At 54.6% G+C, this 25,787-nt stretch overlaps 7 protein-coding genes across 7 annotated transcripts; 3 read left to right on the top strand and 4 right to left on the bottom strand.

Moving 5' to 3' along the window:
* Positions 1 to 1,227: 1,227 nt before the first annotated feature.
* HER10_EVM0001763 (dihydroxy-acid dehydratase) lies at positions 1,228 to 4,542 on the top strand. The gene is made up of 5 exons (XM_035471498.1): positions 1,228 to 2,465; positions 2,610 to 2,707; positions 2,773 to 2,780; positions 2,847 to 2,954; positions 3,019 to 4,542. Exons 1-5 carry the CDS (start codon positions 2,307 to 2,309, stop codon positions 4,488 to 4,490), a joined length of 1,845 nt encoding a protein of 614 aa, XP_035327629.1. The 5' UTR covers positions 1,228 to 2,306; the 3' UTR covers positions 4,491 to 4,542.
* Positions 4,543 to 4,696: 154 nt separating this feature from the next.
* On the bottom strand, positions 4,697 to 8,263 carry HER10_EVM0010713 (glycolipid 2-alpha-mannosyltransferase). The gene is made up of 5 exons (XM_035480165.1): positions 6,912 to 8,263; positions 6,457 to 6,855; positions 6,317 to 6,403; positions 5,861 to 6,263; positions 4,697 to 5,810 (listed from the first exon to the last, which is right to left on the bottom strand). Exons 1-5 carry the CDS (start codon positions 7,196 to 7,198, stop codon positions 5,469 to 5,471), a joined length of 1,518 nt encoding a protein of 505 aa, XP_035328460.1. The 5' UTR covers positions 7,199 to 8,263; the 3' UTR covers positions 4,697 to 5,468.
* A 1,716-nt stretch (positions 8,264 to 9,979) lies between these two features.
* HER10_EVM0005196 (short chain dehydrogenase) lies at positions 9,980 to 11,346 on the bottom strand. Its single transcript, XM_035474819.1, has one exon. It carries the CDS (start codon positions 11,157 to 11,159, stop codon positions 10,209 to 10,211), a length of 951 nt encoding a protein of 316 aa, XP_035327971.1. The 5' UTR covers positions 11,160 to 11,346; the 3' UTR covers positions 9,980 to 10,208.
* Positions 11,347 to 11,719: 373 nt separating this feature from the next.
* Positions 11,720 to 12,942, bottom strand: HER10_EVM0010795 (ribosomal protein L15). The gene is made up of 2 exons (XM_035480244.1): positions 12,523 to 12,942; positions 11,720 to 12,433 (listed from the first exon to the last, which is right to left on the bottom strand). Exons 1-2 carry the CDS (start codon positions 12,846 to 12,848, stop codon positions 11,845 to 11,847), a joined length of 915 nt encoding a protein of 304 aa, XP_035328467.1. The 5' UTR covers positions 12,849 to 12,942; the 3' UTR covers positions 11,720 to 11,844.
* Positions 12,943 to 13,482: 540 nt separating this feature from the next.
* Positions 13,483 to 17,192, top strand: HER10_EVM0008121 (sorting nexin mvp-1). The gene is made up of 5 exons (XM_035477654.1): positions 13,483 to 14,730; positions 14,977 to 15,786; positions 15,851 to 15,990; positions 16,046 to 16,639; positions 16,691 to 17,192. Exons 1-5 carry the CDS (start codon positions 14,238 to 14,240, stop codon positions 16,898 to 16,900), a joined length of 2,247 nt encoding a protein of 748 aa, XP_035328232.1. The 5' UTR covers positions 13,483 to 14,237; the 3' UTR covers positions 16,901 to 17,192.
* A 1,258-nt stretch (positions 17,193 to 18,450) lies between these two features.
* Positions 18,451 to 19,569, top strand: HER10_EVM0010697 (uncharacterized protein; the record flags this gene model as incomplete). Its single annotated transcript, XM_035480149.1, has 2 exons — positions 18,451 to 18,456; positions 18,523 to 19,569. 2 exons carry the CDS (start codon positions 18,451 to 18,453, stop codon positions 19,567 to 19,569), a joined length of 1,053 nt encoding a protein of 350 aa, XP_035328459.1.
* A 3,035-nt stretch (positions 19,570 to 22,604) lies between these two features.
* Positions 22,605 to 25,034, bottom strand: HER10_EVM0011948 (nucleotide sugar dehydrogenase). The gene has a single exon (XM_035481356.1). The coding sequence runs from the start codon at positions 24,827 to 24,829 to the stop codon at positions 23,468 to 23,470; it is 1,362 nt and encodes a 453-aa protein (XP_035328563.1). The 5' UTR covers positions 24,830 to 25,034; the 3' UTR covers positions 22,605 to 23,467.
* Between the last annotated feature and the right edge of the window lie 753 nt (positions 25,035 to 25,787).

The following is a 25,787-nucleotide window of genomic DNA, read 5'->3' on the forward strand; positions in this document are numbered from 1 at the left end:
CAGGTGAGGGGAGAGGGGGTGAAGAAGGAGGAGGCTTCGTAATGAGCTGCGCCATCCGTCTGGATTTCGAAACGAGCAGAGTTGAGCGGATAGCTCGGACGAAAAAGAGAGAAAGGTTGACCCCTCCCCTTGAGTCTCGACGAACGCCCTTCCATTGCTGTTCTCTCTGCCTTCCAACACTGGGGCACATGTCGAAACGAGCGAGAGTAAAAGCATGACTTCATAAGTGCATCGCCAGCGTTCCCTCGCCCTCGCCGATCCAAACGCAGAGTCAAACAGAGTGTCATCCCATCCCATTGGTGAGAGGCACCAGGGAGATACCCCCTCTCGCCGCCCAGTGTCCGAACTTTCGCAACACGACAGGGCCTTGGCACGATTGCTGTTTCTCTAATCGAAACCCTACTAGAGCAGACGACCACGTCCCTCTCGATTGATTTCGAGACTCGCGGCTGGTGGTGGTGTAGTAATGGTCGGCATTGCGTGCATATGAGCACACACACTCATACACGCACACTTACGATTCACATGCACACTACATACAGCAAGTGTAGCAACGGGCGGGGGAAAAGATTCAAGACGTTGCAGCGCTCTCCACGCCCAGACAGACAGGCGATCGACCGCTCAAGCCTGGGATGCGGGGAGGGTTTGCCGGATGACCCCCACCTGGCGGAGACTCCGTCAACCGCGATCATCTTCAGATGTTCTCGTGCTAAGATGTCCCGAATGCCTCGATCTCCGAACCGCGAGCCGGCTGGGCCCCGCCTCCGGGAGTCGGCCTAGTCTGAGTCCCGGCAGATCTCTCGCCCTGAAGGTTGTTCGACGTCTTGAGCCAAGACAGGGTCATTGTTGTAGCAACATCTCCTTTGAGCCACATGTCACGCGGGTGATCAGCGTGGGAATAGTTCGACTCTTCTCAAACCTGTTCTGTATGCTATGGACATATGGACAGATCCGATTCTGACGGTACTGTACGTCCACGCTGCGGATCGGCTTGAGCTCATCTCGCCGGGGCCGGCACCGGCACCGGCATTGAGCCTCCACTCATTGCATTCCGTCTTGTACGACAAATGCGTCTACTTTGGTTGGAAAGTACGTTAGGTGGGGGACAGCCCGATTTCCCACACCACGAGTGAGAACGTGCAGACTGGACGCCGCCATCAAAAGGTGGCACCATGCCTCACTCGGACACCACCACCTACAGACCAAGTCCAAGAACCAGTCAAGATGAATGCATTGGGCATCCCATGAACGCTAATGGGAGCTAACGACACAGGACTATGACGAGATTCGCGAGAAAGTGTGGACGTATCCGGGAGCAGCCAGAAGCTCTTGCGTGTCCCACGGACTAGCGCCATCTAAACGCCCAACTGGCCGACCTCTCACTTATCATACTTTGACGTTTTGCACGTACCTTCACTCAGCTGCAGCAATAGCCAGTTGTGATGCGTGGGAAACATGCCTTTCATCGGAGAAAATGCCGTTGGTGACGATGCTTCGTCTTGGAGCTGGAACTCATTGGCGTCTCCCCTTCTCACTTCTCAGTTGGCTCCTGGAAAGCTGGTCCGGCATCGTTCAACTCCATCGCAATTCATTTTCCGATAACCCTGTCATTCGTCAATGGGCCATTTCCATCGCATTTACCCCTCTTCAACACGTCCCATCCCGTCTTGTTCACCCGCAAAGTCAATTGAGTGTTGCTCCACTCCTACCGCGCGGACTATGCCCCGATTCCCCTCCGGCGCGGCTGGGATCACCCGACCGAAAGCTGCGAGCCGCTTCGTCTCCGTCGGCAGCCCTTCCAATAAGATGGCTCGCATTAAGCAGCAATGGATTCAATGGTGTCCCGAGCGGATCCGTCCCCGAGGTTTCTAGTGGAGTGCTTCACGATGTCCCTGCCGGTAGCCTATTGAGGAACAGGAAGAAAGCAACGAGCTCTGTTGGCTTTCCCCGCCTTCCCACTCTGCCCGCATTGTGAACCTTGGCTGCCGTTTTCGCTGCCAGTAGCTTTGCTCTCGCGCTCGAGCTACCTACTAGTAGTATGTACACAGAACACAAGTTGTGTGGTGGGTGAAACAAAGTTCAAAAACATGTTGCCGCCCCCCAGTCGCCCTTTTCCCTTCCCCGCGTCTACTGCTGCTCGTTGAATTATTTTCTCCCTTTCATGATATTTCGTTGACACCAATTCGGTACATTGGAAAAAACTTGGCTCTCCCGACTCTCGAATTCAAACGGGCCAACGCGAATTGACGCAGTCGTCTTCTTCTACCGAAGCGAACACCTATTTACGCTACCCAAAAGCCTTCACAATGAGCGCAGACCAAGCAGGCCACGCCCCAGGTGACGCTGAAGAGACCAGCTACAAGGACAGCCACGATTACATCCAGTTCAAGGAGCACCCCATTGAAGGACAACTCAACCGGTGGTCGCACACAATCACAAGGGAACATGACTTTCCCGGCGCACAGGTACGCAAAACATTCGGTGAATTCAGCACCGCCGTCACTTGTGTCACAGCAAAGTTGGGGAATGCGGGGTTGTCGCCGGTGATGCGGGGTGTCACCGCGGGGTTGACGAAACTATTCGGAACATGGAAGCTTACGATGTTATAGGCCATGCTGTACGGCGCTGGCGTGCCGAACAAGGAGATGATGAAGAAGGCGCCGCATGTTGGTATTGCAACAGTGTGGTGGGAGGGCAACCCTTGCAAGTATGTCTCCTCCTTTAACTTCAAAGTGGTTGTCAGGAGTGGCTTCGACTAACATGGTACTACAGCACGCATCGTAAGAAGATCCCTAGCTCAGAGAACGACCCATGGAGATGAATATGAAGACTGACAGGGGGAATAGTGCTCGATTTTGGCAAGATTGTGAAAAAAGCTGTTGAGAAGCAGGGCATGCTCGGCTGGCAGTTCAACACCGTGGGCGTGTCAGACGCCATCACTATGGGAGGAGAAGGTAAGTTAACCTATCATCCTTGACTGCAGTTTGCATACGACAAACACTGACTTGACACTTTCAGGCATGCGCTTCTCCCTCCAGACTCGCGAAATCATTGCCGATAGTATCGAATCGGTGACTTGCGCACAGCACCACGACGCCAACATCTCTATTCCGGGTTGCGATAAGAACATGCCGGGTACGATCATGGCCGCCGCGCGTCACAACCGCCCCTTTATCATGATCTACGGCGGTACCATCATGAAGGGTCACTCGGACCTTCTGGAGAAGCCCATCAACATCAGTACTTGCTACGAGGCCCGCGGTGCTTTCACATACGACCGCCTCCACGCAAAGACCAACCCGGGCACGGAAGGCCGCACCCCGTCCGACGTCCTCGACGATATTGAGCAGCACGCCTGCCCTGGAGCCGGTGCTTGCGGAGGCATGTACACGGCAAACACCATGGCGACCGCGATTGAGGCAATGGGTCTGTCTCTCCCTGGATCTTCATCATACCCGGCTCTGTCCCCGGAAAAGGCCCGCGAATGCGAGCGCGCCGCTGCCACTATCAAGATCACCATGGAGAAGGACCTCCGCCCTCGCAAGCTCATGACCCGAGCCGCCTTTGAGAACGCTCTAGTGCTCACCATGATCCTCGGCGGTTCCACCAACGGTGTCCTCCACTTCCTCGCCATGGCCAACACGGCCGACGTGCCCCTGACGATTGACGACATCGACCGCACCAGCAACCGTATCCCCTTCCTGGCCGACCTGGCTCCGTCAGGAAAGTACTACATGGAGGACCTCTACAAAGTAGGCGGCACGCCCTCCGTTCTCAAGATGCTCGTCGCAGCCAACCTCATTGACGGCTCCATCATGACGGTGACGGGCCGTACCCTCGCAGAAAACGTGGCAGACTGGCCCTCCCTCGACCCGAACCAGAAGATCATCCGTCCGCTCTCGAATCCGATCAAAGCGACGGGCCACATCCGCATCCTCCGCGGAAACCTCGCTCCCGAAGGCGCCGTCGCCAAAATCACCGGCAAGGAAGGCCTCACTTTCACGGGCAAGGCCCGCGTCTTCGACAAGGAGCACGAGCTCGACGTTGCGCTGTCGGCGGGCTCCATCCGCCGCGAGGACGGCAATCTCGTTCTCATTGTCCGATACGAGGGACCCAAGGGCGGACCGGGCATGCCGGAGCAGCTCCGCGCCAGCGCGGCCATCATGGGTGCCGGGCTGGATAACGTGGCGCTCGTGACGGACGGAAGGTACAGCGGTGCGTCCCACGGCTTCATCATCGGCCACGTCTGTCCCGAGGCGGCGGTCGGCGGGCCGCTTGCGCTTGTGAAGAATGGAGATACGGTTACCATCAACGGTGAGACGAATCGCATCGACGCTGTGGATGTTGACGAGGCGGAGATGGAGAGGCGGAGGAAGGAGTGGAAGGCTCCTTTGCCGCATGTGAGGAGAGGCGCTTTGGGTAAGTATGCGAGGTTGGTGGGTGATGCCAGTCATGGCGCCGTCACGGACGCGGCGGATCCGTCGTGGTAGATTGGTGTAGACATGTCTTGATATAGACTTGTAATTCAGTATAATTTGGGAGCCACCTCTTCCAGTGTACGGTCAGTGAGTGGACAGTCCTTACCCGGACGTAGAAGTCCTAGGATACCGTCGCTAGCAACTCGGCTTTCTCATTGAGGGCACTCATAAGGTTTGTTTTATACCTGGTTATGCTAGACTAGTAAAAACTTTCTGGACCGGGCTCGAATCATTCTTACAAAAAGTTGCCTGTAGCAAGTTTCAACTACGGCCTTGAATTAACCTAGCTGGAATCTCTCGTGTCTACAAACTTCTTTCACAAGATAGGCATCACAGCATGGTGACACTCATGTTTGGTAGACCACATGTATACCATTGGCACAGGAAAGGCTGGGGCTTTCCAGCATGCGCTTCTAACTTTGAAAGCTCTCCCGAGAACAGACGTCGATATTTCGTTGTTTATGCGTCTCATACAGCTTGGTATCCTTGCGCGCGCGCGGTAAAAGGGGCTTATCCAGCACCCTCGTTCTTCCTGCGGCATGTCTCCCCTTCTCTCTCACTATCCGAGGTTGTCACTTCTCCCGGTTTCCTCTGCTTTCGACAACTTGAAAAAAAGACTTGCGCAGCTCTGGGGATAACCTGAGCCAACCATTTCTGTAGCTTTCCACCTCTCTATATCATGCGTCGCGATTCCTTGTGGTGTTTGATGAAAAGGAAAAAAAAAGAGAAAACGATTATGGACAGTGGCCGAAAGCTTTGAAACCCTTAACTCCCAAAGAACTCGAGCAAAGACCTGTAATGGCGATGCCGTTACACCCATGCGTGCCAACATTAATGAGACACCCTTCTGTGAAGACAAAGAGTCTTACGTCTCCGCTTCGTCAATATACAATCCCTTTTTATGTCGTTTCCTCCGTGACTGGTGCCAGCGCTCGTATGCTGGCTATGGCTCGTGACATCGTATACGTATGCGATGCATTGTCGTTGCATTTACGGGCTGGCCCATCCACCGGCAACATCGACCCATTCAGCAAGGCACGATCCCTCCTTGCCCTCGACGTCGACAATGTCTGTGTCGCATCGGCATCTGCATCCGACACCGTTCTCCTTCTCAGCGTCCCAGTTTTCCCAGTACTTGTCTTCCTCGATACGCTTCTTCTCGTCAAGAGTTGTCGTCTCGAGGTAGGGCTGTCTGGGCAGCTGTCGGGCCGGCGCATTGGCGGGGCAGTGCTGGATAGTGGTGTGTCGGTATCCAAAGTCACGGAAGTAGTGGATGTCACGAGGGGAGAGGAGGGCGCCGGCTGCCAAGGAGTGGATGGGGGCATCACCCCACTGTCCAGTGTTAGCTTAGTTTCTTATAGTTCTGCATCCTGCGGACTTACGCGTTCCATCCAGAAGCCTCCACTGCGGTCCATCATCTCGAAGAACTCTTCGTACTCCTTGCCGCGGAACCAGTCAAGGCTGGCAATTTCGAAATTGGACCAGAAATGACACATGTTGTACGACTCGCCTTCCATAGCTTCGGGATCGATATCAGGCAGGTTGTTGCGGTTGGGGTCGGCACGGAGAACTTCTTCGGGCAGGGGAGACTGGTCGGTGACCGGCTCTTCCTTCTTTTCGACGGGATCGACGAACATCTCCCACAAGCCCTTGGACTTGAGGCCTTTGAGGCGCTTGTAGGCGGAAGCGTATCTGAAGATGTTGGGGACAGTCTCGCGAAGTTCCTTGACAGCGATGGTGAAGCCGTAGGTCTTGTTGGCATCGATCATGGCCCAGAAAGGATCACTGTGTGATGGTTAGCAAGTGAATTGTTCAACGATTTAAGTGTCAAAACATACTAGGTGATATCGCAGAAGTACTTGATCTCGGGCTCGAGACGCCAGTACCAGTTGTACTTGGCGAGGAGTTCGTGCTTGTAGAAGAAACTGTGCCGGCATTAGCATAGAGATAAGTGGATGTTTGTGTCTCTGAACCGTACCCAGAGTAAAATCGGCACATGGCGTGGTAGCTCTCCAAGCCACCGTACATGACAGCGGCGTCACCCTGCTTCGCAATGCCTTCCTTGGCGACCTTGTGGTCGATCCAGTCGGGGTAACCCCACATCTCGGGACCGACCTTGCCAAACTCAACGGGGGCGGAGGTGTAGTTGGTGACAACCTCCTTGAAGGTCTCATTGAAGTCGCCATCGTTCAGGAAGACGTAGGGGTAGTGGTACCAGCGGTTGAAGTGACGCTCAATGGACTTGATGGATTGAATGACGCCTTCCAACTCCTGGTTGCGGGCCAGAACGACGAATGCACCGTTGGCCTTGGGTCTGCTCGTATCGGGTTCGAGGCATCCGGTGACGAAGACCTTGTCGTGCTCTTCGCTGATTTTTCTGTGCACAATATCGTTAGGCTTGATCAATTGAGGAGAATGAGATGAGGTGCATACCTGATAGCAGGGGGAGCGCCTGCGGGCATCAATATCCTTCCAGGCGAGCTCGGGTGTCTAACGAAGAGCACGAGGATGAGGATAACGACGATCAAAGGGAAGAGGATGACGACGCCGAGGGGCACCGAGATGCTCGAGTTACCGCGGAGTCGCAGCGGTCTTCTGAAGAAGGCAAGTCGCGAAGTCAATCTGTTCTGGCGAGCGGCCTTTGTGGCAGGCTTCTCGTCGGCAGTGGGCAGTTGTGGCGACGTCGAGGTCGCCTTTGCGGCTCGTCTAAAAAGATCCATGGCTACGGCTGCGGCGCACCGTGGCCGGCAGTTGTGTGAAGGAGGGAGGTTGTGTTTGGCGGTGTCGTGGTGGAGAGATGTCGGATGAGAGATGGGATGGCTCCAAGGGTGGCGTTGAAGGATGTGTCGTCAAAGATTAGTAGGGCTGGTTAGATAAGGGGTGTGTAGAAGGCGATTGCGGTGCGATGCGTCGATTAATGGACCTGATTCCCTTTCTTTCTTCTTTGGATGAACACGCGAACCGCGAACAAATGCAAAGCCGTGTGTTATCGAAGCAGCATACGCAGGCGAAAAACGAAAAAGGCTGATTGACACGTGGGTTGCGTGGGCGATGCGAATTGCGAGGGGGTGCGGTACGTGAACGAGCGGCAGGGACGAGATTTCCCTCGAGCAAAGGCGTCGGGTTTGGTGGTGGTTGTGGAGTGCTGACCGAAGACGGGGGGTGAGAAGCTGAGACTGAACAGTTTTCAGGCTTCGCGTCGAAGGCGGAGGAAAGACACGGCACTCGCTGATGGAGAGGGTGTGATGTGGATGCGGTAGCGGAAGCGGAAGCGGAGCGCGCGGTTGCTTTGCTAGGCCTCGCTGTTGCAATCAATAGACGGAGTTGACGGTGAGACTACTACCCTCGTGGTATGTGGTCGGTTTTGTGCGTGTGAGATTGAGCCCAAAGGTTCAAAGGAAGCAGAAGAAGGCTGGTTCTTCTCTCCCCAGGGTCACACACACACAAAGGGCCTGACGGGTTGAGCCGGTTTGGGATATGATCAATTGCGTCGAGCAAAGGGTCTCGTCTCGGCAGGCGACATAGGTCAGTGGCGTTCGCGAAAAAAGAGGCGCGGGCGCTTGCGAACGCTATCGTGGATTGTCGCCGTCGTCTTCGCTCGTCAGGTCGGAGGGGAGGGAGGGTGTTAAGTTGGAGAAAGGGAAAGGTCGTTCGGCGGGATGAAGGGGGTGGGTTCGTGAGTGGGAGAAGAAAGGGAGTTGAAATCCGTCGGAAGAACAAGTACCTTAAGGAACCAACTTTTTTTCGGGGTGTGGGAAGTCGGGGTGTGGGAAGCTGAGATGTCACCGTGGATGGCGGATGGATGAGAGGGAGAAGGGAGAGGACACCTAAGGAGGTTGGCATTTTTTTCATGGCGATAGGGGAGCCAGGGGACGGAAGGAGACACCTCACCGTAGGCGCCTTCCAAGTTCCAAGTTCCATCTTCCATTTTACACCTCAATGTGACGGCAGGCACCATGCTCACGGCACCTGCCACCGCGACCACGCAATCCAGTAGCGAGATAGGGACGCCGTCTCCTGTCATGCACCTTAGGTTACCGGGTCCCTCATAGCCTCAATCAGAGTTGCGGTCCCCTAATCACAACAATGCCATCTTTCCTCACAGTTCATTCACTCCATGGCTGCTCACCTCATGCTGGGCTGCCCGTGGTCTAGGACTTGAAAGTTGACGGGGATGCCAGAGACCAGACCGGACTGGACTGAATCTGGATGGGAACTGCAACGACTGCAACTCGATACAGCCAACCAGAGCACGGCAACGGGACGTAGAGTGGGGTCGAGGGGGGGCTCAAGGTGGATGCGAGCAGTTCAGGGAACCTCGCGTCATTGGATAGATCGTCCCGCCAAGAACCGCGGAAAGGAGAAAGTGGACCCCCCTCCTTTTCGTCTGGATATCGGTACTCTGGGGTACGTACCGACATTCTCCCATTGTGCAATCTGGACTCTTTCCGTTTTCATCCAGCAATCACTCTCTGTTTCCTTCCATTATCAGTATCTATCTGCCCGTCCTGTCCAGGTCTACAAAGCACAAAAGTACGAATACCTTATGGACTTTCAATTCTGGTATGCCAAGGGCTTAGGTGATGATCCTGCATCCTGTCAGCAAAATTGAGTAGTGTTCAGAGTCTCAGACCTTTCCATGACAAGTTGCGTTGGCTTGCATTGGATGCCATTTCCCGTAATCTGGCAATCTGGCAGCTGCTGCCCTGGAGCTTGTCAGCTCCTGTCGCCTGCGCCACACTTCCCACCTCCCGTCTGCCCAATCGCCAAGCAGATAAATCGCACACACCAACTTCCAGCTTCCATCCTGTCACGATTCTTACGAGGACAAGTGTGGTCCCCAAGGGCAAGTCCCCAACCCGATCCTGCTCCGATGGTGGCATTTCGCACCCAATGGCAGCCAGTCTATGTTTCTAGCGCCACAACCGCATGCGACACTGTCATCTCCTGTGCCTCTTGTCGTTATCGACTGCCCACGAGTGGCACCAGCCGCACTACCTTATTCATGAGGTTGTATTTAAAAACCTACGCAGTAAGCGCAAGCCGGAAATAATACAGATACAGCTTGGCTAGCTCCGTTGATCATTGATGAGATTGATGAAGGCCATTTATCGGTGTGGATCGCCAGATAACCATGACTTCAACTCTAATCGTCCTGTGGGTTACTCACCTGTTGTGCATGACTGGTGCATGGCACCCATCTCACTTCACGACTTTGCGAATTGCTTGTTTTGATGCCACTGAATATTGATTGACATGAGGTGAAGAACTACCTACCGGTAGTACGCCCTGTCTCATTTTTTGCCATATAATTACCTTATATCATCCTCCTACATTCTTCACGCCCTTATCGAATTATCAAATGCTGAAATGGCTGAGACAACACAAACCTCCCATACCCTGACTGACGTATGAAATAGTAAACTCTAATCACATTGGGACTGTTGAGCCTTATTTACATCTCGATCACCAATTCCTTTCTCTGATTCAGAACACCCTTCCCCACATTAGCATATGGAACTTCATAGTGTCTCAACATCTCACGTCTTGCATGAGAAAGATGAATCGATGACTACCCCTTTTCTTACCAGTCTGATACTGGAGACTGCCTGGAAAAAGTTGACAGTGCTCTGCTGAGAAATGCCATTCCAAGGACCCGTGCTTCATAAATTACTATCTGACACCAACCTCACCCTCCATCTGAGATTCGTTAATGGTTATTGAAAGCCCTCACTTCGTCTTGCTGAACATCTTCTTCTCCGCAGACCTCATCTTCACCATGATCCTCTTGTATAACGGATCCTGCAAAGCCGCAGGCACCAGGTCCAGAAACGCCATCTGCACCGCGTGGCCCCAGTACGGAATCAGCACCGCCCTCCCGCACCCGACCCGGTCCAAGATGGCATTCGCAATAACCTCAACCGAAGGCCAAAATACCCGCGGCGTCATCAGCTCCGGTTTCGTCGCCACCGCCCCAATGCGCACGCCCATGACCTCGACATCGAACCCGTCCATCGACAGCTCCCTTGCCATGGACGTCGACATGGCGCCGAGGTACGCCTTGCTCCCGCTATAAAAAGACAGCAGCGGTAGCCCGTTGTCCGATAGCGACCCGACGTTGATAATCAGCGCGGGCTCCGACGATGCAGTGAACCGCGGAATCAGTATAGCGTTGAGCAGCGTCGGAAACAGAGCGTTCATGTGCACGTTGGCCGCAATATCCTCCATCGACGACTCATCTAGCCTCCTCATAATCGGCTCCGCCGGCCCGCCGCCGACATTGTTGACAAGCACGCGCAGGTTCAAATTCTCCAGCGGCGCAAGCATAACATCCCACGGCTGCTGCCCGGCTCCGAGAACCCCGGCATCGCCCACCATGATGCGGAACTCCCTGTCCGGATTGGCGAGCGCGAGGTTGTGCCGCACCTCTTCCAGCTTGACGTCGTTGCGGCCGTGGAGGACGACGTTGAAGCCCCGCCGGGCGAGCTCGTTGGCGAGACCTTTGCCTATGCCGTCGCTTGCGCCGGTGACGAGGGCCCAGGCTGGTTTGCCGTGGACAGGGACGAGGTAGCGGTCGAGTTTGGATTTGCGGAGGAAGGGGAAGAAGGGCCATGCGAGGTTGTATGCCGCGCCGACGAGGGCGATGAGCCCGACTATTTGAAGGAAGCTGAGAGATTCCATAGTAAGGTGATTAAAAGGGGTACTAATTAGTCACTAGCTAGCTAGCAGAAAGCACAATTGTGAATGAAAAGAGCTTATGCTGCCTCTGTTACTCACCTTGTCCCGTTCCACGCTCAGCTACTTGTACGCTCGAAAGAAACGAAACGCGCATGTGAATGGTCGGGCCAGACGTCATCCAGTGCAAGAGGTTGTCGAATTGACTCTGGCCAACAGGGATGGTTCAACAACACCAAACGCCAGTTCTTCATGCTCCTCGCATGGAGTTGGACATCCGAGGGCAGCCGGCCACCAAATTCCGTTAATACGGATACGCTCTACCATGCCATCTCGGAGCCAACTCGTTCCCCGATGAGCGGCTGGACGAGCAGGATCTGCCCGCAGCGCAGGCAAGATAGTCCTCGGCATGTCAGCGATGCAAGAGTTGGGCCGAACTCTGCTTCCCTTTCTTGGCTCTGTGCCTCTGGTGAGCCCATTCTCACAGACCAGAGCCTAGGCCGTTCGTTTCCGCTCAACATCGGACGGAGAATAGAGAGTGCGGAAATAAGGCCCAGCTGTTTGAGCTTGGGAGGTAGTAGTAGTATTGATACAATGTCTGTACATACAAATCGCCGGGAAGTAATGGTACATTTTTTCGTCCTGTTCTTTTTTGTGCTCTTCCTCCACACCAACAACCGCTCTCCCGTGTCTACCAAAGGGTGTTGTCGCGGGTAACCTTCTTGGTCTCCTTGCGCGACTCCTTGTCGGCGTGCTCGATGCGCTTTCTCGCAAGCGGCACCTTGAAGTACAAAGACGGTGACTCGCCCTCCTTGAGCAAGTGGCTCAAGTAACCGCGGTGGGCGGGGTCGCGGTAGTACTCGATATCCTCACGGCTCGTGGGGTCGGGCAATCTGTAGAGGAACGTCTTCTTGCGGGCCTCGGAGAGGATGCTCTCGACATACTCCTTGCCAACAGGCAGAGGCTTATCCGTGTTCTGGGACTCGCCGCGGAGGAGGCGCTTGATGGACTGCTTGGTGTAGAACCTGGTGAGGATCTTGCCGCCGTTGCCCTCGACAGCGTCGATGGCGGAGGCGGAGGCGCGCGAGACCATGATGTCGATGGGCTGGCGGAGGTCGGTCTTGCCACGGCCGAGGAGCTTGATGCCGTCCTTAACGCTACCGATGAGGCCCGACTCGATGATTTCCTTGACGGTGATTTGCTTCGTGGGGTCCAGGCGGCCGGCATCGATCCATTGTTGGAGCTTGTCGAGGTTCAGTTTGGACATGACGGGAGCGCGCCTGAATTTGAAAGTCAGTAACTAAGGATTGATTGTGCAGACAAGGCTCTGGAGAAGTCATTAGCGTATGATCTCCAGAAATGCACCTACTTGTTGTCGAAACCCTTGGTTCCCCTTTGCACGATCAACGGTGTCTGACCACCCTGGAACCACGGCTTAACGTGACCATGCTGTCCCTGACCCTTGTGACCTCTTCCAGACGTCTTGCCCTTGCCGGCAGAGGGACCGCGACCGAGTCTGATGCGCTTGTTGTAAGCTCCCTTGTTGTCGCTCAGGCTGGCGAGGATGGAGGCATTGCGGGTGCCAATGGACAGGCCGGCGAAGAGGGAGACGAGGCTCGTGGGGTTCGTGGAGGGGCGAAGGGCGCGGCTACAGCATGTCGCAGCATGCAACGGCGATACTATCCGTGGCGACATTGTGAGGGTGGATGTGGTGGCGGTCGTGGGCGTTGGGTGACGATGAACAGCGACACGGCCGAGATTCCAGGTCCGGTCCTCCAAAATTTCCAATGGAGCCTCACTCTCTCGGGAAGCTGCTGCAGGTGGCCCGGTCGCGGTTCGGCGGGTTCACGCGAAGAAGAGCCGACCGAGCCACACTTAGAAGAGTGGCTGAAGCTCTAGAGAATGTGGCTGGTGATTGTACTTTATATGCTTACCTAAGGCCCACTTGAAAGACATGACTTGCGTTAGGCGCCTGAAGCTTCCCTGGCGGCAGCCCAGTGCCCCTCTACGGAGAAGGTACCTTACGGAGCACGTCGACCTGCGACAGGGACTGTTTGCTCCGCAACAGCGTGGTCTCCTGGTTCAGTCCACTAAGGTACTTAAGGTGTCCCAGCTCTGTCCCTGGTTCAGGCACTGAGAGAGGCACAGACGGACATTTGGGATTTGGGCTCACTTTACTCAGCACTGTCAGTGTCGCCAGAAACAGCGTATCCTCGTCCAAGTCCCAGAGGAAGGAAGTACCTGACCAGGTCCCTTCCCTCGCAGCCCACGGCCCGTCTCGACTTGTCTCAAGCTTCCAATCCTTGGCCCCAGCTCTGCCTTCAGGTTGGGTTGTGACTTTGGGAGTCAAAAAAAGTTTCAAGCTTTCTGTCTTGATTAATCTTTTTTCTTTTCAAACTTCCAATCGTGAGATCGCTCTCTGTTTCTGTACAGTTTGTTGTGTGTACGTGTACGTACGCATCATCGTCAACCATCTCAGTGCTGCGTGTACATACTTAGGTACCTCACCCTCCATACCTTGCCATTGTCGCGGCCTGTCGCATCATCCACCCACTAGACCCCCTGGTCTTCCTTTCATCATCGTCTTCTTCTTCGGTTCCTTGCGTTGTTGGTGTTTGCAAGGTACGGATACTCGACTCGACTGGACGTAGCTCAGCTCTCCCACACCTCTGCTGGAACCGACCTCGAGCTCTCTCGGCTCTCTGTTACTGCGATACCTTGACGTTGGCGCCAGTACCTACGCGGCAAGCTTACTCCGTCCGGACCTTTGGTCACCACGACTCGCCCGTCGACCTCTTTGCTCTCCTACCTTATCTCGTCACACTGCAACCGCCCGTATTCTACAAAGTCCCCCGTTACGCATCAATTACGAGGCCTTTCTGCTCTGCGTCCTGCGTTGGATAGCGCACTCCTCCGACCAGTAGCCCTTCCAATCCATCCAAGGGACGTCAATCGGCCTCTAGAGTACAGATACCACCAGTCAAACGCCGGTACTACCTCGATAACCTTGGAATTCGTTACCACCCTTCTCTCGCACCCCTCCTAATCGCAATTGGCCGTCCAGTACATACATAATCGCCTGCAATGTCCCTCTTCGGATCATCACCACCGGCGGATTCGCCCTCAAACACCTCTGCTGCGCCCTCGCGATCGCTGTTCGACGAAGGCTCCATGTCAAAGTCCGGCTCCAATTCGCTCTTCACCGACGACGGTCTCGCCGGAGCCGAGAGCTCACCCTGGGACATGCCCACTCCGAGGAAGAAGCAGTCGCGCGCCGATGTCGTCCGCAACCTCTTGTCCGCCTCCGACGTCCCCGAGCCCTACATTGAGACCTTTGACACAGTCGTGCGCGAAGATGGCAGCGGAGGGCGCGTCAACGCCGGTGGCATAGCCAAGTTATTCGCTGCTGCGCGCCTGGGAGCCGACCAGCAGGCGCAGATCATGGCCATGGTTGTGCCAGCTGCAGGTGGCGACATTGCTGTCGGACGCGGCGAGTTCAACGTCCTGCTGGCTCTTATTGCCCTGTCACAGGAGGGCGACCACATCAGCCTCGACACCGTCGACGAGCGACGCAGAAGTGAGTCCGTTCTCTTCCACCTCTTTTTCCTCCATCACCATCGCCATCATCATCACCACCATTTCCCAGCACCAGCAAACACCCACTTTTGTCTTGCCCACCTTGTTATGTCATGACCTCGGCACCCTGTTCGCCGAGCTGAGCTACCCGACCCTCGCAGCTATCCCTCCTTCGTACCTTGCTACCACTTATCAGTGCGCGCAATCTGTGTGGGGTTCTCTGCTAATTGCCAATACACTAATCCAGATCTCCCACTCCCCAAGCTCGCCGGCTTGACTGCTGCTCCCGTGATGCCTCCCGTCTCCGAGCTTGCTGCCAAACCTCCTCAAGCCCCTGCAACCCCCGTCCAAGATACCCCATCGCCGCCCTCACCGCCGCCGCCGCAGCCCGCCACTCTGCGCCGACCTCCGATGGACTTCCCAGAGCCAGAGGACCCATGGAACTCTCCCGATGTACACAAGGGCCACGCGCACACCATCGCCGAGTCCCCCAGTAGAACCAACGGCGCCAGCCCCCAGCGCCCTGCAGCAAATGGCAATGGCAACGGCAATGGCCACTACAGCACGTCTCCGAGCACCGCCATCGCCGGCCGAACCATGTCTTCCTACACGTCTGCGGCCATCGGCTCAGAGAGGAGTTCCGGGCGGCAGGATGTAAACACCGGCACATCGCCGGGCGGTGGATGGGGCGGCTACTTTGATGGCAACACCACGGGAGGCGGCTTCAGCGAACCATCCCAAAACAACCAGGTCACAAGTCCTTTTGGCGGTGCAAGCGGTGGACGCGACGCGAATCTCAATCCCGCAGCCGTGCCCTCTCTGCGGCCTGCCGTGAGCGGTCGTTCGGGAAGTTCTGTCGAGGAGAACGTCGTCATCACGTTGATGCCGGAGAAGGAAGGACTCTTCATGTTCCAACATCACAACTACGAGGTCGCGAGCGTCCGACGGGGTAGCAAGGTCATCAGGCGGTACAGCGACTTCGTGTGGCTTTTGGACTGCCTACACAAGCGGTATCCGTTCAGAGCCCTTCCTCTGCTGCCGCCCAAGCGTGTTGCTGGTAGGTCTCATACTGCTTCTCGTTCACAATGTTTACATGGCCCCCACTGACATCTATACGTTAGTCAACGGTAACCACTTCTCTAATGACGGCGCATTTATCGAGAAGCGCCGCAGAGGCCTTGGGAGGTTCCTCAATGCTCTTGTCCGGCATCCCATTCTCAGCCAGGAACAGCTCATCATCATGTTCCTCACTGTCCCGACTGTAGGCCGCTTCTAGTCTTCTCAGTCCACTGCATTTCGCTAATTGTTAGTATCAGGAACTGGCTGTATGGCGCAAGCAGGCCACCATCTCCGTCCAAGATGAATTCTCCGGACGTGCCCTGCCGCCCAACTTGGAAGACTCGTTGCCGCCCACCCTCGAGGCCATGTTCGATAAGACGCGCTCCGGCATCAGACGCTCAGCTGAGCTGTACATTAACATCTGCAACGTCATGGATCGTCTAGTGAAGCGCAGCGAGGGAGTTGCGGCGGACCATGCTCGTATTGCCATGTCTCTGACCTCACTCACCGAAACGAGTGCCGACACATACGCCAGCGACACCAACGATGTGCCTCTGCTCAATGATGGTCTGACGTCCATGAGCAGACACTTGAGAACGTGCCAGACGCTCTTGGAAGATGAGAGCAAGGCTTGGGAAGAGGGTGTATTGGAGGATCTCAAGCGCCAACGAGATGCTCTTGTGAGCATCCGTGACTTGTTCGATCGCAGGGAACGTCTGGACAAGGACAATATCCCCTACCTTGAGCGAAGGATCCAGACAAACGAGACCAAGTTGGCCAGTCTCCGCAGCAAACCCGATGGCATGGTTAAGCCTGGCGAGATTGAGAAGGTGGTTGAGTCCATTCTCAAGGTATGTTGGACGCGTTCCTCTCGCTCGCTGCAGTACTGATGATAGTTACAGGATAAGGAGTCCATCGTCAACCAACACAACCGATCCATCTTTGTCAAGGAGTGCATCCGTGACGAGCTCATCTACTTCCAGACTACCCAGTTCCACGTCTCGCGTTGGAACCAAGACTGGGCCCAGGAGCGCGTCAAGTACTCCGAAATGCTGGCCGACAACTGGCGCCGTCTTCTCGATGAGCTTGACGGCATGCCCCTCGGCGACTAATTACCTCCCCTCCGTACTTTACCCTTTCTATGAACGCATAGGCTTTGCATATGAGCGTCTCTTCACTACTGGCGTTCCGGTCTTTCCTCTTCACCCGCCGGGATTGTTTCGACTCTTGCGTTGGACTGTGTCAGCGACAGTCTACCTCAAGTCATGTACGAATCTGTGTCCAATGGTTCTTGTTTTTTTTTTTCTGAGCGCGATATCTCTCAAGTCAGAATGTACATTTTAGAGCAGGGACCCGTTGCCGAATACCCTTTGGTTACGCAAGTTGCTTTTAATACATTGCCCCAATTTCGATCTCATCATCTGCTCTTGCCTCCTTTGACCTTTAACCAGTAGCTTTCAAGGCCTTGACTCAATGAAGATGCCGCCGTCGTCGTCATCCAGGTCGAATCTTTCGCCGATCTACATTGCCATCAGATTAAGCAAGTGTCTCATGGCTTAAGTCAGACTTCAGTCCACATTCCTGATATCATCTTGATTACAGTTGTCATGGCAGATGAGACGTCGTCTTCATGAATTACCATACTTTATTCATTTTTACATAATTGATGAAGTTGACAAAGCACGTCATCCAGAGTCGCTCTCTGTTAAGGATCCCTTCGGAAATCATGATGAGCTAGCATCCAAGTCCTTTAGGCCAGGTGCTCATGCATTTCTCCATGTATTTATATTAGTGCTCGAATGTCAGATGAGATATCTGATCTCGTTATCCAAATGACAGGTTCTCCATTTATGAGATCACACGCCGTGGGCCAGATAGCTTCCACTCATCGTTCGAAGCACTTCAACCATTGGGATGGCTTACTGGAAACAGAATAAGCCAGTATCCGATAGCTTCACCTCAAGTGCCCATAAATGCCACATGAAAACAGACCTGGCTCTTATGTCACAGAAAATGTCTGGTCCCGAGCCAATCCATGGTCTCCTTGCCGATCTGTAGTCAGCGTCAACGAAGAAGACGAGGCACCTTCTACGGCGCTTTCCATCCACCGAGGCTTCTCCCTAATACGTGCTCCAGCAAGCTTTTCGTCTTCAGTAAGGTATCAAATCACTTGACGAGACATCATAAGAGTCTAGCAATTGGTCATGGTGAAAGCCTTACATGGACTGACGTCTCACTCAGCCAATCCTCGGAGCTTCTAGTTTCTTCTCCTCTTTGCTTCATCCCTCAAAGGGACACTATCGTGCTCTGATCGTGCCCCGGGGTCATACATCGCATATAGGCTTCTCCATTCCCCATCACCACTTGATGTGAAGAGCCCCCATCCACGTCCTCAGGCATAGTACAGCTCGACAGCCATGGGAAAAGACCAAGTCATCGTGAAGATTTCATGAGCTCCGTAATAACACAAGCCCTAGAATCCCGTCAACAAGCGGATCCCCCACGATGGAATTCACGTCTAGAAAATCCTTTCAGTCGACGAGACTTTCTGGAATTTCTCTTTTTTCTTTCCACCCAGACATCACCACATTCTTCCAGCCTTGTCTGGAAATATCTCGACAACCAACTATCTCCAGATTCGCCAAAGCTACCAGCAGCCAACATGGATGTAAGTCCTCCTCCCCCTTTACCCCCTATTTCTCGCGAGTGTTACTTACTAATAATCGATTGCCAGCAGGAAAAGGGCAACAAGGAGAAGCCTATCGTCGTCTCGAGCGACGAGGGTGAGACTCCTCCCCTCACCCCCCGAACCGCCGCGGCCGCCGGCCAACTCCGGCTTGCCCGCCTTCTCGCCGAAGGCCCAGGGGGCTACGTCCCCCGGCTTGATCCTCCCACCCTCGCCGAGTTCGGCCTGGCCCCGGCCTCGCCCCCGGCCCCCGCGCGCCCCCCTGCCTCCTCTCGGACCGCCGCCTTTGCCTCTGCCGCTGCCGCTCCCATTGCGCCCACCTCCCGTGCGGCCAACGCCCGCGCCAGCCCGGCGGCCTCGGCGGCCTCAACCTCCAGCTCCGCCAGCTCCGCCAGCAGCTCGATCGGGTCGGGGAGCTCGGCCTCTGTCGGCTCCTTCTTCGACGACGAGGACGTCCAAGGAAGAATTCGGGCGCAGACAGGCAGCAGAAGGGACCACCGCCGCTGCAAGTTCAAGTACTACAAGCGCAGACAATCCCGGTCCAAGTACCGCAACGTATACCGTTGCAAGGGTTATCCCGGAAACCCCGATTGCAAAGACATGCTCTACTGCTCTCGCGAAAGAAAATGCCTTCATAAGTCCAACTTCAAGGACAAGGACGGACGTATCAACCTCAAAAACTGCGCAGACTGCCGCGCGGAGACCCGCACCGCCAAGATCAAGGACAAGGGCGAGCGAGAAGCCAAGAGACGCGAGCTGGCTTCCGAGTTCAAGGCCGTTCCGTTTCAACGTGGTTCCGGAGCCGGTCGTAACGCGAAGGGTAAGAAGCGTCGCCCTGCCAAGAAGAACGCTGCCCGCAAGGGCAAGGCTGCTGCGGGTGCTCGCGGCAACCTGAATGGGAACGAGACTGAGTCTGGCGTTGAGACGGAGGAGGAGCCCCTGGACCACGTGGAACTGCCTGACGAGCGTCCTGGCTTGAGAAAGCGTCGCCGCGAGGATGAGTCTGACGACGACGACAACTACGGCGCAAACGGAAAGGGTGGCTTTTCGGGCTTCGGTGGAGGCAACGGTGCGATTCCTGTGACTGCGTTTTAAGGAAGTTTCTGTTCTCGTTCCGAAACGCTACGGAGGTCATACATTCAACTTCATTCGCGACTTGGTCCTCTACCGGTACTGGCAGCTCGCACATTACGACCTATCGACATCACCAGTGGATTGATTCGAACAAACATACATACATACAAGGCGTCTCGGTTTCTTTCTCGGCATGACAGGCTCGACATGGCTAGTGGCCCTGATTTCTTGCACCATTGGGAGGAAGTGAGCGTGGAAATGTGCCTAGATTGGGACGTTACTTCAGCGAGGGGTTTTTCGAGAGACTATGGGCCTGAAGCTACAGTATAGGCTTGGAGGTACCTTTCTTCGTTTTAATTCATGACTTCTGGCTCGAAATCATCTCTCTCTGAACGTGAAAATCTCCTAAGTGACCTGCTTGAGATCTGATAATGTATTGACTGATACCCATAAACTGAGAGATATCTGAAGGCAGGACGTACTCCAGCCTTCAATTTTGTCCTGAGATCTGCCATTTGAAAAAAAATCAACATTCTCACCTCACCAAGGCTACCATCCATACGACAGATAGCCTTCACCATGCCTGCTTACCATCCCTTCGCCATGAGAGTGAACTACCTACCCAGTGAACTTCTCAATGAATCTCCTGTTTACTCAGGGGCCCGCAATAAGCCTAATCGCTCACACTGCATCGAGGGCCTGCCCTAGGGCTATCATGAGCTTCACGGGCAGGTCCAGAAAGACACCAAATACCACCTCTGTCCGGCAAGCGGTCTAAAAAGTTCTGTCCATGAGCTGCTCTGGTTCCTTCTCCTCTTTCTTCGTTCTTCAATGCTCAACAACCACAAAGACTTGTTCCATCGAGATCGAAGAAGCTGAACACATCAACAAATCTCGCGAACAAAGAAATCAAGGCCTCGAGCCGAGCCACTCGGTATGGCGCCTGTAAGTTGGCCTTCTGTATTCTTCCATCGCGATCTCTCTTATTATCTCCTGTATTTACATAGAGGGCATTTTCGACCTTCAGCCTTGTGCTGGTGGTTTTGGTGCCTCTCAAGCTGTTTTCTATTGCATCACCATCACCATTATCCCACCGCTCTTCTATCCCATTTTGCTTCAGAGTTACCCCAGAAGACACGAATCTCGATATCAGAATCATTCCTGTATTATTGAATCAGTGGACTGATAATCCGTCGAGTCACAGCGTCAGAGAAGTCAGACGAGCATTCATCACCATTGTCACCTCGGAAACTATCCCGAGACCCAGTATCCCAAGGGCACTCCCCGCCGTTGCCTTGGCCAGGATCCCGAGTGCGCGAGCCTCGTCCTTTGCAGCACATGTCGCAAATGTCAAGATGAGAGTTGCTTCAGCCAGAACTTCTCCGGTTTCTTCGAGTCTCGTGCCTGTATCGACTGCGAGAACAGGAAGAAGAAAGAGAAAATGAAGAGAGCTTCCGAGGGTGAAGATGCCTCAGAGCAGGCTTCTCCCAACCAAGCTTCTGTCAACCAGGCTTCTTCCAGCCAGGCTTCTCTCAATCAGACCTCTCAGCTTGTACGGCCGATTCATCCCCCGACTCAGCAGCAAATCTCGAGCCTTCATGCTTCCAATCTCCATGAGCAAGCTTTCGGCCATCTCCAGCCGGATTCTGGCCATGTGTACACCCAAGAATCTCTCGGCCTTCCCCAATCTCCCACTGGAGGTCATCAACCTGCCTCTGGCCCCTATCAGCAGGTTTCTGGCCCACCTCTCGCATACTTCCCAAGCTATGGCTAGCAGCCGGCCACATATGCACAGAACCCTCCTGGCTCACCGGAGCCAACTACTCACCAGACCCCTCATCAACCGTATCTGGGTCCTGAAGATGCGTGAGGCTGGTAATCTGGGTGGTGGTTCTGTATCCGCAAGGTAAACTCAATTCCTTCACCTCAACGCGACCTGCCCCCGAACTAACCAGTCTCAAGGAGAGTACCGGGACAGCTGACGAAAATGCAAGCTTGAGAGCGGCCGGGAAAGTGTACATCAGAGCTGGGAAGAGTGAGAGGTCGGTGATATGGGAAGACGAGGGAACTCGAGATTCGGTACTTGGGAGCTCAGATCGCCCCCAGATTTATCGTCAAATACATACATTCCCCTTGAAGATGCCTTGCGCACCTATCTCGTGAAACTTTCTAACGTTGATTAGAAAGGTGGGAACAAACTAGGACATGCACAGATTATTTCATGAGTTGGCAACTCTTGAGTTCTAACCTTGGAGAGATACAACATGACCACCCCAAGAGTTCGCTGCATCGAGGTAGCGTGGATCGTAGAGCTCACAGTTACCTTGCGATGAGACCATTCCTGGAGTCAATGTGGTGATCAATGAGCTTAAGCTGAGCCACGTCAGTCCAATACATTGACTCTACAAGCTGTCAGATGCTGGCTGGATCTTGGCGTGGCATGGCTGTCATCTTCGAGAAGCAATACGAGAAGATGGAGCCCGCGGTCCGCGACGCCGCATGGCCGACGCCTTCCGGGCGCCGACTCCCGCCGGCACACGGATTGCGGAAGCTGAACAGCTACTTGAACTGGTGAGACTCATGCACTTTTGACCATCTCACCTCGACTAACGTGCTTTCTTGGATTCTTCTTCTTGTGGAAGAGAAGTCAGGTACTAAAAGGGAGGGTGAGCATCGGCACCTTTCCCGAAAACGCACATGAGCAACCTTCGCCTAACCTCATTCTTCTATGACCACTCGACATCCCTCCGTTTTTGGCTCACCGCTGCTTCACACCATCTTCGCCCGTCTCCCGCTGCTCAATTTTCTGATCATTCTCGTATTTCACGCCCGTCCTGCATCTATTGCACCCAGACTATCATGACGGTACCATCCCAAAGAGACCCAAAAAGCAACCCTCTTATCTCATCACTGAGATAATGGACGGCTGGGATGTGGGCGAGGCTGCCAACCAGAACGTCGAGACCCCCGGCTAGTTGCCGGTGTCGCGCATATCAATAGATAATGCACCGCGATATGGGTATGTGGGATGTGGGATGCGGGAAAATGCCAGCAGAGCAGATCGCTGAGACTAATGGCCCATGGAAAACCTAGACCACAGCATTGGATATCAGATATATCAATCGCCCCGGGTCGCTAGTCTTGCAGGACGGGCGCGCCATCGCGGGGCAACCTTTTCCTGACTTCACCGTATCATCGCGGATGGGGAATTTTCTCGGCAGCTCGGCACCGCCAACGATGGGTTCGTATCCCGATTGAGAGTTGCGTAAAGCACACACTTGGACGATGGATGGAGTAGGATGTGCCGTGTTTCCCGACGGATCTTACGGGGACCGGTTGCTGGAAGGGATTAATACTGGCGGTGCGACACGTCCAACAATGGCAACGACGGCATTTCTCTCGCTCTCACGGACTACGGCGCGATTCAATAACAGCAAACGACAATCACGATCAAGAGAAGAGGGACTGCTATGGGTATTGCAAATATGAGTCGACATTAAGGAAGAGGAACGAATTCCTGGAATATGTATCTCGCATCTATCTTCGACGGCCGTTAATGCGCTCAATTCCGATCTCGTCGAAACGCGACCGTTTTATCTACCAGGAAAAAGGAACCAAAATATCCGGGACACCATTCAATGAGAAGGAAACAAAGACAAAGCACAAGGAAACCCAAGGTATTACATCCGTCCTGCATATCATCTGCGCGTTTCAACCTGCCGTTTGCTCCAATGTACACCAACCGCAAACAACAGGGTCGCTACATGTATGCGCTAGAAAAAGCCCAAGTGAGTAACGAGAATTCCACTGATTGGAGGAAAAAGCAAAAATCGTGAGAAGCATGAGGGATGTGGGAGAGTGATGACTGAAGAATGCGCCACCGTCAGCCCAAGACAGCCGCAAACCTTGGCCGAAAGTCTTAGTTGCACCACATCTCAACACGAGTCTTGTCGAGCTGGTCCAGGACGTCAAAGTCAAGTCCTGTTTGTCGGAAAGCGACAATGATCATGTCGAAACGCTGCTCCAGCGACCGCGCGTTCCAGTCCTCGACGTCCAGGCGCGCGATTTGCGGTACAGCCTCCTGCTTGACGAGAGGATCGGCCCAGCAAACATCGACCTTTTCCGTCAGCACGAGGCTCTTTGCGAGTTCGAGACCGGGAGAGTTGGCCAGGTGCGACTGGCCCTTCTTGAAGCCCATACCCACGACAAGGACGCTGGGTCTCAGCTTCTCGGCGCACAGTGTGTCAACCGCGCGCTGAGCGATGGCCATGGGGCGAGCTCGCATCTTCTCCGTTGCGTGTTGCAGGAGAGGAAACTGACTGTTCGAAAGAAGGTAATACGGGTTGACTGGAATGCAGTGACCACCAACGCCGAGGCTGGGCATAAACGGCATATATCCAAAGGGCTTGGTCGCCGCCGCACCGGACACCTCGTATGGGTCAACGCCGTGGCCCAAACAAGCATCGGCCATCTCGTTTGCGAACGCGATACACATCATACGCTGGCAATTCTCGTACAACTTGGTCATCTCAGCGACCTCGGGCCGAGACACAGGGACGACATTGTCAAACACCTGCGAGTATAGGCGAACAATGGCATTGAGCGAGCCCGGAACCATGTCATCCAAGCCGGAAACGATTTTGGGAATGGCGAATGCAGGCGGCTCAACTCGGCCAGGGTCAACTCGTTCGGGTGACATGCCGGCAAAGAGGTGACGCTCCTTCGCCAGAGGCCCGAGCAGCTCTCTCGTCATACCGACTGCGACGGACGATTCAACGACAACCACCGAACCGGGGCGAGCGTATGTGGCGACATTCTTGAGAGCAGATTTCAGAAAAGAAGCGTCAATGGTCTGGTCTGGGCGCAATAGTGTCGGAACCGAGATGAGGAAGTGCGTGGCAGCTGCCATGTCACTAGGCTTGCAAGTGAACTTGGCCTTGCTGTCTGGGCCGAATTCCTCGCCAAGACTCTGGACACGCGCCTCAGAGACATCGAAACCGAGAACATTGAACTTGCGAGCAAAGTTGCCCACAAGGTGCTCTCCAACGTATCCGACACCGATGACGGCCACCAGAGGTTCCGCCTCTAGGTCAATGGAGCTTGCAACTGTGGCAAGCTCCTCATCCGATTCGCACTCCTCCGTGGGAGGCGTGATGGGGTAGTAGCCGTCATGAGGGAAGTCCCATACTTGAGGCTTGGTCTCCGGGGAGTCGAAAGGATATCCGTTGTGGCAAGTCGGAGAACGCTCCGGGGTGTCGGGAGTGAGCATCTGGGTATCCATTGCAATGGAGCGAGGGTGTAAACGAACGATGAGGGCTTCTACAAAACGAGTGGTGGGATAGGCCTGTGAAGATGAAGGAGAATATCTTTTCTGATATCTGCCTTTGGGGAAAAAGTCAACTACACTGCCAAGTGTCTATAGCTCTTGGAAAGGGCGTAAGAGTGGAAGAGAGGGGCGCACGGGATGGAAGGAAGAAAGCCCTTGTCAGAGGAAAGGAAGCGGGAGTTAAAAAGACTTGCCAACTGAGGCACTGACATGATGGTCAGGCACAGGGAGGAAGGAAGAAGAGGAGACAGCCCACTCATGTTGACCCTGCCCCTGGCGTCAGCTTTCTCGAGGTTGCCCAGACCAGACCGTTGCGGCCGCCGTCCTCCATGGCAGCAGCAGAGCAAAGCAATGATTGAGACATGGCATCGAACTGGGTGTTGCCGGGCCTAATCGGGATCCACGTCTGGTTTGCAGCATACGGCATAAACGCCATGGTAGTGGTGAGGCTCCCTCAAGCCAGCCCGGCGGCACGCGGCTGGAGAATAGCGACGGGGCCGTGGACAGATCAAAGTCGAAAAGCAGAACGACATGTTAGTTTCAGGTCGAGGCTAGCTCCCGAGCAGGCCAGAACTTGGGGTCAAACAGGCGACCATGAGCAATAGTTTGTCCAAAAGCAGTCCATGGCAAAGCGGCCTGAAGGTGGCTGAAGGTTCCACCCCCTCAGAGCGCAACCGCAACCACAACCACAGGCGCGCTTCGGCAAGACGACGCTGCACGGAGAAGATTACAATAGCGCAATATGGCATCAGCACAACGACAATGGCAGAATACTGCTCAGGCCGGGTGTGTCCAGACTCTCGTCACTCACCAGCAAGATCATCCAGCGTGGAATCGCCAAGCTGGCAAGCCCGGATGCATGAGGCAGGCAAAGACACTCATCTCCCCTGTCTGCCCATACCTAGCACTCTCA

Source organism: Colletotrichum scovillei (genome assembly GCF_011075155.1).
Source record: "Colletotrichum scovillei strain TJNH1 chromosome Unknown Contig00010, whole genome shotgun sequence".
NCBI lineage: Eukaryota > Fungi > Ascomycota > Sordariomycetes > Glomerellales > Glomerellaceae > Colletotrichum > Colletotrichum scovillei.

Coding starts and splice junctions, on each gene's coding strand:
- HER10_EVM0011948 (XM_035481356.1), bottom strand. CDS start 24,829: ATGGATACCCAGATGCTCACTCCCGACACCCCGGAGCGTTCTCCGACT.
- HER10_EVM0010713 (XM_035480165.1), bottom strand. CDS start 7,198: ATGGATCTTTTTAGACGAGCCGCAAAGGCGACCTCGACGTCGCCACAA. Junction 6,856..6,911: donor GGCGCTCCCCCTGCTATCAG/GTATGCACCTCA, acceptor TATTGTGCACAG/AAAAATCAGCGAAGAGCACG. Junction 6,404..6,456: donor ATGTGCCGATTTTACTCTGG/GTACGGTTCAGA, acceptor ATGCCGGCACAG/TTTCTTCTACAAGCACGAAC.
- HER10_EVM0008121 (XM_035477654.1), top strand. CDS start 14,238: ATGTCCCTCTTCGGATCATCACCACCGGCGGATTCGCCCTCAAACACC. Junction 14,731..14,976: donor CGTCGACGAGCGACGCAGAA/GTGAGTCCGTTC, acceptor ACACTAATCCAG/ATCTCCCACTCCCCAAGCTC. Junction 15,787..15,850: donor GCCGCCCAAGCGTGTTGCTG/GTAGGTCTCATA, acceptor TCTATACGTTAG/TCAACGGTAACCACTTCTCT.
- HER10_EVM0005196 (XM_035474819.1), bottom strand. CDS start 11,159: ATGGAATCTCTCAGCTTCCTTCAAATAGTCGGGCTCATCGCCCTCGTC.
- HER10_EVM0010795 (XM_035480244.1), bottom strand. CDS start 12,848: ATGTCGCCACGGATAGTATCGCCGTTGCATGCTGCGACATGCTGTAGC. Junction 12,434..12,522: donor ACCAAGGGTTTCGACAACAA/GTAGGTGCATTT, acceptor TTTCAAATTCAG/GCGCGCTCCCGTCATGTCCA.
- HER10_EVM0001763 (XM_035471498.1), top strand. CDS start 2,307: ATGAGCGCAGACCAAGCAGGCCACGCCCCAGGTGACGCTGAAGAGACC. Junction 2,466..2,609: donor ATGACTTTCCCGGCGCACAG/GTACGCAAAACA, acceptor ACGATGTTATAG/GCCATGCTGTACGGCGCTGG. Junction 2,955..3,018: donor CATCACTATGGGAGGAGAAG/GTAAGTTAACCT, acceptor TGACACTTTCAG/GCATGCGCTTCTCCCTCCAG.